We start from the raw sequence: 10870 nt of genomic DNA, 5'->3' as shown, positions 1-10870 counted from the left end.
TCTCTCTCTCTCTCTCTCTCTCTCTCTCTCTCTCTCTCTCTCTCTCTTTCTCTCTCTTTCTCTCTCTCACACACACACACTCACACACATACACCTTTTCAGTCTTTTTACACCTTACCACTTTCTTCCTCTTTGTACTCTTTGAACCAGGAACACTGGCGTTCTTACTGTTCCTGGAACAAGGCACTCTGTCTTCCAACTCTGGGTATTTTCACTGGCTTCTCCTATGCCTGGAACACTCTTCCTTCTCATCTCCTCTTCCCAGCTTCCCTGACTTCCTTAAAGTCCCAGCTTAAATCCCACCTTCTACAGGAAACCTTTTCCAATCTCTATTAATTCTTATGCCTTTCCTCTGTTGATTATTTCTAATTTATTTTGTACATAGTTGTTTGTGTGCTGTCGCCCCCATTAGGCTGTGCGCTCCATGAGGACACAGACTGTCTTTTGCCTTTCTTTTTGTCCCCAGAGCTTAGCACAGAGCTTGGCGCATGTCAGACACTTAATGCGGACTGACTGATTATTATTAATTCAGTTCAAGCCAACTAATCTTTAATCTTGTGTTCTCATCTTTAAAGGGCTGGGAAGATGGAATGCTTGGCATGAGGAAAGGAGGTAAAAGGCTTCTCATTATTCCTCCAGCATATGCTTATGGCTCTGAAGGTATAAGTGGACATATTCCATCAGACTCGACCCTGGTATTTGAGGTAGAAGTCAGAAGGGTGAGTGAAGCAGTAATAGATGTGACCTGAATAGGCTTTCATTTTCCTCTGCTATAGAGATCCTTCAACATGCATCAGTCATTGTGCATTTATTAGGCAACTATTACATGCCAGACACTATGCTCGGTGATGGAAATAGAAATACAAGCAATGAAGCAATTCCTACTCTCAGGGAATTTATATTCTTTTCTTTCTTTTTTTTTTCTCCCGTTTTGTTTCTTTTCTTTTGGGGGGGGCAATTGGGGTTAAGTGACTTGCCCAGGTTCACACAGCTCCTCAGTATAGCTGCCCCAAGGTGCTTACATTCTAATGGGCAAAGCAAAATGTTCAAAAATTTATACAATTTATATATACAGCATAAAAATAAAGTGAATAAATACAAATATTTACAGAGTAGTTTGATAGGGAAAGCACTAGCAGTTGGTGGATATCTGGAAAAGTTTCTTGCAGGTGATCGTGTTTGAAATGCATCTTAAAGGAAGAGAAGGATTCTGTAAGGCTGAGATTAGGAAGGAATGCATCCTTAGGCATGGAGAATGGCCATGGCCCACGCAAAGGCACAGAGATGAGAAATATAGTGTCATGCATGAGAAACAGAGAGAAAGCCAGTTTGGCTAGATGACTGCATGGGAAGGGGAATGTCCAATGATATTGGAAAGATAGATTGGGGCCAGGTTGTGAATGGCTTCAAAATCTAAGCTGAGGACTTTATATTTTATTCTGGAGACAATAGGGAGTCACTACAGATGATTGAGTCACATGGTCAGATCTATACTTATGGAAAATTACCTCGGCACCAGAATGTAGGATGAACTGGAGTGGGAAGGGACTTGAAGTGAAGGGACTAAATGGAAGTCTGTTGTAATAATCTAACCAATGCCTAAACCATGCATGGTTGTAACTGTGTGAGTAGAGACAAGGCAGGTGTATGAGATGTTGTAACGGTACAAATGGCAACATTTGGCAACCTATTGGATGTGGGGGGGGGTGAGGGAGGGTGTGGAAACAAGGCTAATGCCAAGGTTACGAATCTGGGAGACAGGAAGGTGATGATTCTTTCAACAGAAAAATAAAAGAAATTTGGGAGAAGGAAGGATTTAGGAGGAAAGAAAATGAATTCAGTTTTAGTTATGTTAAGTTTGAGATGTCTTTGGGAGTTTGAAATATTCAATAGGCATTTGATGATGTGGGACTGAAGCTCAAAAGAGAGACTAGGGCTAGATATATAGATCTGTGAGTCATCTCTGTAGAGATGGTAGTTCAATCTAAGGAAGCTGATGAGGTAACTTAGTGTGTAGAGGAAGAATGAAGAAAGCTTTGGGGAACATCCACAGTTTGGCATGTGATGTGGATGATGAGCCAGCAAAGGAGAATGAAAAAGAACAATCAGACAGAAGGAGAACCAGGAGAGGAGTGCCATGAAAACCCTGAGAGGAGAGGGTTGTCAGCAGGGTTAAATGCAGCAGGCAGGTTGAGAATTGTGAGGACTGAGAAAAGACCATGAAATTTGTCAATTAGGAGATCATTGGAAATTTTGGAGAGAGCAGTTTCAGTTCATTGATGAAGTTGGAAGTCAGATTGCACAGAATTGAGAAGTACTGATATTAGAGGAAGCAGCAAGTATCAGTCAACAAGTATTTATTAAGCACTCACTATTTTCCATGAATTGTGTTAAGTACTAAGGTTACAAAGAAGGGCAAAAACATGGTCCATGTCTTCAAGGATCCCAAGTTGTAATGGAGGAAAAAAGATGCAAACAACTCTGTATTCAGAATAGCTGGAAGTTAATCTCAGAATGAAGGTACTGACAGTGGGGAGGATTGACTAAAGACTTCTACAGAATGTGGGACTCAGGCTGAATGTGGAAAGAAGCAAGCAAACCCACAAGGCAGGAGTGAGGAAGGAGAATGTTCCAGACCTAGGGGACAACCAGAGAAAAGGCAGAGTCAGGAGCTGGAGGGTCAGGCATAAAGGGCTGCAAAGGGCAGGGTTTGCCAGATTGTAAATGTGTAGAGAGGAATAAAGTATAAGAATGCTAGAAAGTGGCAAGGTTATGAAGGATATTAAATGTGCACGAGGTGGTGAAAGCCTGCACTGGGATGGTTGCCATATGAGTGAAGAGAAGGTGACATAAGGAAGAGGTCATGAGGGTAAAAATGACAAGTCTTGGCACCTGGTTGGATATGTAGAGTCAGCCCAAGAGAGGAGTCAGGGATGACACTGAAGATGCAAGCCTGGGTTATCTGAGCGCATGTTAGTCCTTTCACCAGTAATTGGGACATTCTGAAGAAGAGATATTTGAGGGGAAAGATAATGAGTTCATTTTTAGACAAATTGAGTTTGAGAATGCCTACAGGACAACCAGTTGGAAATGTACAAGAGGCAGTTAGTGATGGGAGACTCTAACTCAGGAGAGAAAGTAGGGATGGAAATAGAGATATATCTTTATCTCCTCCTCTAGTTTTTATATATATAATTGTATCTAAATAGATATATAATTATATCTATGGCTATATTTATTTGTGTATTTCTGCGAATCATCTGCATATATTAAACCCAGAATGGTGAGTATAACCTAGATGAACCAGCAAAGGAGACTGAGAGCAAGTAGTCAAACCAAGAGAGAGCAATGTCATGAAAATATAGAGAGGAGAGAATATCCAGAAAAAGAGAGTGATCAACAATGTCAGAGGTTGAAGAGGTCAAGAAGGATGAGCATGTTTGTAGGCAGCAGGGAAGGAGCCAATAGAGAGGGAGAGATTGAATAGAGAGGAATTTGGGGTTGATAGAAGGAGAAATTCACAGAGAGGATGCGAAGAAATGGGATAAAGAATGCATGGAGAGGAGTTTTCTTTGTCAAGGAGATGGGTCACCCTTCATGAGAGATGGGTGAAGGTAGAGGTAGAAGAGAACACATCTGGGTGATATGAAAAAAGGAGAGAAGATGAAGTTCATGAAATGGCCTCAGTTTTCTCAATAAAGTATAAAGAGATGCTATGAGAGTTTTGAAGTGGGTTGGAAAGGTTTGGAAAAGCCCTTGTAGTGAGTGGGAGAACAGATTGATGAGGAAAGTGTAAAATGATCACCTTTGCTACAGGAAGGGGGCAGTTGAGGCTATGTAACATATGTTAGTATTGGGCCTAGCCAGCTATCATCAGCAGTATGTGCATAGGAGTGAAGGTGGCAGATGACAAGAAGAGGACCAGAGGCCAGGGTTGGTAATGTAGAGCAGCTGCTCCTCCCCTTAAAATGTAATTAGGAATTGTTTAACAAAATCAATAAAAATACAATGCAATATAGATAATGTTAATTTGTAGTTTTCACTGTAAGAGCCACAGGCACCCGTTCCCAGTTGAGTTTGACGCCACTGGTGTCTAGTTGAACTGATCCACTAGAGCCAGAGCATCAAGTTTTGGAAGGGAGAATAGTGCGTGGAGTGAAGCAGTGATAGTCCAGAAAGTAACCAAAGGGTGGAGAACCAGGAGGTCCTAGTGAGGATAAAAAAACAGGAGTTTTCCTGGAAAAGGGACAGGAAATAAGGGCTGGTGGCTTGAGAGGAGGGTAGAATCTAATGCATATTTTTAAAGAATGGGGAACATGTGGACATGTTTGAAGGCAGGACAAAAGGGAGATTTCAGTGGGGAGAAGTCAAAGACTAGAGAAAGAAGAGAATGATTGAGGGTGCAGGCTGTCAAAGAAGACAGAGGTAGGAGGATCAAGTGTCCATGTAGAAGGCTTGGCCTTAGCAAGAAGGATCCCCTCTTTGTTAGGGACTTGGGAAAGGGAAGAGAGAGTGGGAGATGATGTCAGGAATTTGGAGAGGAAAAGAATAGGGGAAAGGGAGCCTTAACTTTTTTAAGAAAGTAAGAGGCAATTGCAGTCCTTAACAGAGAGAGGAGAAAGGGAAAAGGATGAGGAGCCTGAGAGAGGAGAGTGAAGAATAGTATCTGTAGGGAGTATGGGAATCAATTAGGGAGGAATCAAAGGATCAGCTTGAGCCTAGTTGAGGTTGGTTAACAAATTTATGTTAAACATGATAAATTTGGCTGACTCCCCTTACTCCCACCCTAAATTTGAAAAATGGACTCCAAAAAGTTAAATGCTCATCTTTGTAGAAATATTTTGTTTCTCCAGAAGCATTTTCCCCTACTCTGAAATATTGTTCTCTCTCCTCCTCCCCCATTCCCCCCAACTCTAAAAAAAGAAGATTTTTCTCACCCCTGGGACAGTCTAACCCCAGAGACACTTCTGTCTTCTGTTCCTGTCCTGTTCCTCTGGAAGACTGCCACTTGCACATCACAGAATCTCAGAACATGAGAGCTAGGGGGAACATTTGAAGTCAACTAAGTCCAACTGCTTTTTGTCTCCTTTCTTTGCCATTAAATTTAAGCAAGTTATGGCTAATTATATAATAAACCACCTTGATTTCCTCAAGACCAGTGGACTGTTCAGCCAAGACAATTGTTCTATTCTGTACTGATTATTTTTTCTTTAGGTGAAATTTGCCAAAGACTCTGGCTCTGATGGGCACAGCATTAATTCTCATGATTCTGCAACTCCTTCTCCAACACCTGGTGCTGATAACTTTAGTGCTGAACCAGTATTACTGCCACCCACTGCAGTGCCTTTTAAACCTGGGTAAGAAGCTGGAGCCTTAATCAACTCTTTCAGCATCAGAAAATCTAGGAGGAAATTACCCACCAGGTTTAGAGAGGCATCTTGGTGTACACTCTCACACCCACTGTGGAATGCTACTGTGGGTAATAGTAATAGGATTTGTGGAAGTATGGATATTTTAGTCATTTTCTGTAGCATAATTCCAAATTTCTTTTCAAAATAGTTAGACCAATCCATATTTCTACAAACAGTTTATTAGTGTGTATTTCTCTCCACAAACCCTTCAACTCTGTCCATGTTTTGTCCTGTTTGCCAACTTGGTGAAACCTCAGAGTTGTATAGATTTGCATTTCCCTTTTTTAAGTGATTTGGAGCCATCTTTCCTATGGTTGGTAATAGTTTGTCACTCTTTTTTTGACAACTATTTGTATCTTTTGACCACTTATTCATTAATGAATGGATCTTGGTCCTATGTGTTAATATTAGTTCTATGTATGTGTATGCATACATACATGTATATATGTGTGTATATGCACACAGTGTCCCAAAAGTATTTTTTCTTTATTAAAAAGATTTTGTTGATGTCTTTTGTTTTTTACATCCTCAGTTTTCTCCAATATCCCTCTCCCAACCTTTCCCAGAGAGCCATCCCATATAACAAATGGTATTTTTTAAAGAAAAAAAAAAAGAAAGAAAAAAATCAGCACAACTGATTAGTACATAGACAAAGTTCAAAAACATGCCCAACATACAACATCCGTGGGCCTCCTACTTCCATGAAGGGGTGAGTTGGAGGTGTCTTCTCATAGGTCTTCTTTCAAGTCATGCTTGGTCTCTATAATTTTGCTATATACACTTTTGGGTTTTTGTGTGTAGTTTTTCTTTCCATTTATGTTGTTGTCATTGTGAATGTTGTTTTCTTGGCTTTGCTTACTTCATTCTGCATCAGTTCATGTAGCTTTTCTGTATTATACATATTCATCATTTCTTATAGCACAGTTATATTCCATTACATTCATGAATCACAATTGGTTTAGCCATTCTCCAGTTGAGGGGCATCTACTTAGTTTCCAATTCTTTGCTATCACAAAAGGTTCTGCTACAAATATTTTGTCTATATGGGTACTTTTCTTCTTATTAGTGGCTTCCTCAGAGTTTAAGTCCAGTGATGGAAGCTCTGATCAAAGAGTACGGACATTTTAGTTATTTTTATTTGTATAATTCCTAATTGCTTTCCAGGATGGTTGTACCATTTCACAGCTCCACTAATAATAAAAACTCATCCAACTTTGACTATTGCTTTTTTTTTTATCTTTGCCAATTTGTAGGGTGTGAGGTAAAAACCCTCAGGGTTGTTTTGATTTGCATTTCTTCTTAATACTTTGTAATTCTTTTCAGAGTTATCTATTGGGGAATTAGCTGTTAGTCTTCTGTGTATTTATTGTTTATATATTTTGGATACTAACTCCTTATCAGAGAAATTTGATACAAAGATTTTTCTCTTCCTTTCTTATCCTAGATGTGTTAATTGTGTCTATGAAGAAGCTTTTCAATTTCGTGTAATCAGCTGTCTTTTATAATTGTATCTGTTCTTTGATTGGTTAAAAATATATCTCCCCCCCGAAAAAAATACATCTCCTGTCCATCGCTGGGAGTATATGATCTGCTTCTCTTTCAATATTTTTGTTGTGTGATCAGTAATATTAACGTCACATATCTTTTGGATGTATTGTGGAATGTGGTGTAAGGTGTTGGTCTAAGCATAATTTCTTCCAGACTTCTTTACATTTTTTCTAGGAGTTTTTATCTCTCCCTATTAAACAGGGGGAGGGCAGTTAGGTGGAACAAGGTGGAACTTGAGATAGTGTCAAGTCTGGGGTCAGAAAGACCTGAGTTCAAATCCAGCCTCAAACACTTAGTATCTGTGTGATCCTGGGCAAACCACTTAACCCTGTTTGCCTCAATTTCCTCATCTGTAAAATGAGCTGGAGAAGGAAATGGCAAACCACTCCATTATCTTTGCCAAGAAAACCTCCAGAAAAGGGGTCATGAAGAGTCAGAAATGATTGAAATGATGAAACAACATTAAATAGGGAGTTCTTTCCCAAGTAAGAATATTTTCATGTTTGTCAAACACTGGGCTGTTGAGTTCACTTATTTTCTTCCTTAAGCAGTCTGCTCTACTCATCAGCTTTTCAGTTTTTTAACCAGTACCAGTTTTAGTTGATTCCTGCTTTAAGTATGATTTGAGGTCTTAAAGTGCTAGTTCCCCTTAATTCCTACTTCTAAAAATTATTTTCCTTGAGGTCCCAGACCTTTTTTCCTCCAAGTGAATTTTGTTATTATTTTGTTTAATATTCCCTTGGTAGTTTGGTAAAGAATTGCCAACTATAAAGAATCAAATGAAAGATTGCTTCAAATCACTAATAATAGGAGAAATGCAAATCAGAATAATTTGAGGTTTTATCTTATACCCAGTACATTTTCAAGTATGTCAAAAGATGGGAATAGTCAGTCTTGAGAGATCATGGAAGGACAGGCACAATAATACACTAGTGAAGCTATGAATTGGTTCAACAATTTTGAAAAGCAATTTGTAATTATGCTAAAGAAAATGAATAAAATGTCTGTAATCTTTGACCCAAAGGTAAAGGTCAAAGATAGAAAGGTCCCATTTATGTCAAAATGTTTATAGCAGAACTTTCCGGAGTAGCAAAGAACTAGCACCAAAATAGATACCCGTCAATTGAAGAATAGCTAAGCAAATTGTGGTATAATGAATATGGAGAATTCAGAAGCTCATGGGAAAACTTACATAAATTGAAGCCAAGTTAAGTAAGCAGAACCAGGAAAGTACTATATGCAATGACTTCAATAAAGTAAATAGAAAGAACAAAGGAAAATAAAAACTGAACACTGAGTAATTGTGATGCCCACTTATATTGGCCCTGAAATGAGGGATGAAAATGTCCCTCCTTACCCTCTTTGCTGTGTTGGGGGACAATGAGTGTGGAGCCTTGTGTATGCCATCAGGCTCTGTTCTTGTGTTTGCTATTTTTGCTGAACTGCTTTCTTTCATCTTTTTTATTCTTTGTTATAATGGATAATTCTTTGGGTGGGGAAGGGGAGAGAGAGATATAGAAAAATTAAGGTGATATAAAAATAAAAGGCATCAATACAAATATTTTTTTAAAATAGGATTTGTAGCTCTAATAGCAGAAAATTTCATCTTCTAGACTTGTTGCCCTCAGAGACTTTAAGGAATAAGAATTCTTTTACTTAACTTTTATCTGCTAAAATGGTTCAGAAGCCCAGTGTAACTTGAACTTATGTTCCTTAGTCATCTTGTCTGTCTGTGTTTTTTCCTTTCAGAGAGCCAGCTGTTCGAACCAAGTCAAACTCCATCAGTGAGCAACTTGCGGTAAGTTATGTTAACTGCTTTGAGCTAGGCCCTGTGAAATCTATTCATGTTATTTGTATGTATGTAATATAACATGTATTTCACATAGTTGAACTTAGAGGCTGAAATTGTGATGGCCAAATGTTGATTTGTCTTGCTTAATTATGTGAGAGTTGTATGGGGGGGAGGGTTATAGATGTTTTTGGAAAGTTGTAGCAATGTTTATAAAAATGAGGATGAATACTTTAATGTGACTTTAAAGAAAAAGACTATTAAGGAAAAAATTTTGGAGAGGGGAAAGTACATAAGGGGGTTTTGAACATGAAATTATTTTCAGTGTGATGTGAAAAGTGAATCTTAGGGTAATAAAAGAATGTGTCTTTGAGGATAGGTTGGTTGGGGGAAGGTAGATCAAATATATGTTTTTATAATGAAAGCCTTTTGATTACATTTGTATCCTGTTGGATATAATTGTTTTATGCTTCAATTAAGAAAAAGAATAATTGTTTGCTATAAATGAAATTTTTATTATTCTTACAAGTATTTGCATTTGTTCCTTTTCTTTTTCTTCTTTCTTTTCCTCTAAGCTCTGCTCTCTTTTTAAAAATTCTAAAAATTTTCCATTTTAAAAAATTGTCTGCCAGTTTTTAAAAGGACAGCTCAGTTTAGAGTAAAGATTTCCCCCTTTCCCATAGAAGCAGCTGGGAAGCTGCCAATAATAATAGCCAACATTTGTAGCCCTTTAAGGTTTTCAAAAGCACTTTACACAATTTAAATTTATATTTAAATTTTATGCAATTTAAAGAGGGGTAGTTTAAAGGGAAATGGTAAGAAAGTTGTAGATGATGGAGATGAAATATAACAATGTCATAGTTTGGCCAACATTGGGCCCCCCCCCATGTTCCAGACCAACCCTCATCATCACATCCTCGCCCATCTCCTTCCATTTCCATTCCTTTGAAGATCTCTTAAGTAAGTCACTTCCCCTCTCCAGGCCTCCATTTCCTAATCTGTGAAATGACTTAGTTGAATTAAAAAGTGCATAAGGTCACTTCCCCATTTTAAAATCCTGTGAGTTTCTGTTGATTTCTGATTTTATCACACAGCATAAGATTAAAGGACGGCAGTCTTCTCTAACCTTTCTTTAAATGGCTAAGCTCAGGAAGGTAACAACAACACTAACCTGATAAGGATCAGATATGGATTTTAAAATATTATCATAAGCCAAATAATATTATCGTTTCTAGGTAGGACATTCAAGGGGAAAATGAAACATAATCTTAGGTATCCAAAACAAGTAGTTAAGTTAGGTCCTACCTATTTAGGTTCATCACAGCTGTCTTCCTAGATCTCTATCACTCCCACTTCAGACCAGCTTCCTATTGTAGCCTCTCCTGATGATCTCATCCTGATTGATGATTTCTGAATGCCTTAACTCCTACTTGGATGTTCAGTGGGTTTGGTTTCATCCATTCCCTGCTCCAGATGGTGAACCACTCTGGTTTTGATAATTTCTAAGTTAGGAATTCAGACCCAGGGATCTTGAGAGTCTGGAAACCAATGATCTAATCTGTTTACATTCTTTGAAATAGATGGTGGAGAAATTGTGCAGCCTTCAAGAGAATAAGGTAGTACTGAGTTATAATCAGCATGAGAAAATAGTGGCAAATCACATAAAAACAATTAATTTTATGCCTTTCCTTCTGTCTCTGTAGAATCCTGATGTGACCAAAGCTAAGCTTATCTCTCGGATGGCTAAAATGGGACAGCCCATGTTACCCATTGTTCCTCCCCACCTAGACTCCAGTGATTCCGAGATTGAGGTATGTCCTCTTAGCTCTTCTGTACTAGAGAGCAGTAGTAGACATCTTAAGGGCTTAAGACCATAGGAAACCAAAGCTAAATGGAGCATGAGTTGCTGTTGTCTCTGGTCTCAGAGAAGCCTTTTTGCTTAGGGGACCTCATTGACAGTACCTCACACAGCAGTCATAAGCGTCTCTTTCAGATTTGGTCAGCATTTTTACTGATTGAATATATAGAAGACTGCAACTGTCTCATTAGACAAGCAGTTTAAGGAGTGAATTGAACCCTCAATTAGCTTTTTGCAGTATCACTGAAGATGATGGATTCTCCA

At 38.5% G+C, this 10870-nt stretch overlaps 1 protein-coding gene across 2 annotated transcripts in view; it reads left to right on the top strand.

Moving 5' to 3' along the window:
- FKBP15 (FKBP prolyl isomerase 15) overlaps positions 1–10870 on the top strand; it is a 71862-nt gene that overhangs the window by 23286 nt on the left and 37706 nt on the right. For both annotated transcript variants that reach the window (XM_027869328.1, XM_027869329.1), the window contains 4 exons: positions 576–719; positions 5215–5357; positions 8709–8757; positions 10452–10559. In XM_027869328.1, coding sequence (XP_027725129.1) covers positions 576–719; positions 5215–5357; positions 8709–8757; positions 10452–10559 — 444 coding nt within the window. The remainder of the gene's footprint in view (positions 1–575; positions 720–5214; positions 5358–8708; positions 8758–10451; positions 10560–10870) is intronic.

This window comes from Vombatus ursinus, unplaced genomic scaffold (genome assembly GCF_900497805.2).
Source record: "Vombatus ursinus unplaced genomic scaffold, bare-nosed wombat genome assembly UNPS02014793.1, whole genome shotgun sequence".
Classification (NCBI taxonomy): Eukaryota; Metazoa; Chordata; class Mammalia; order Diprotodontia; family Vombatidae; genus Vombatus; species Vombatus ursinus.
The sequence above is the reverse complement of the archived record's forward strand: the minus strand, read 5'-3'. Positions and strand labels throughout refer to the sequence as shown.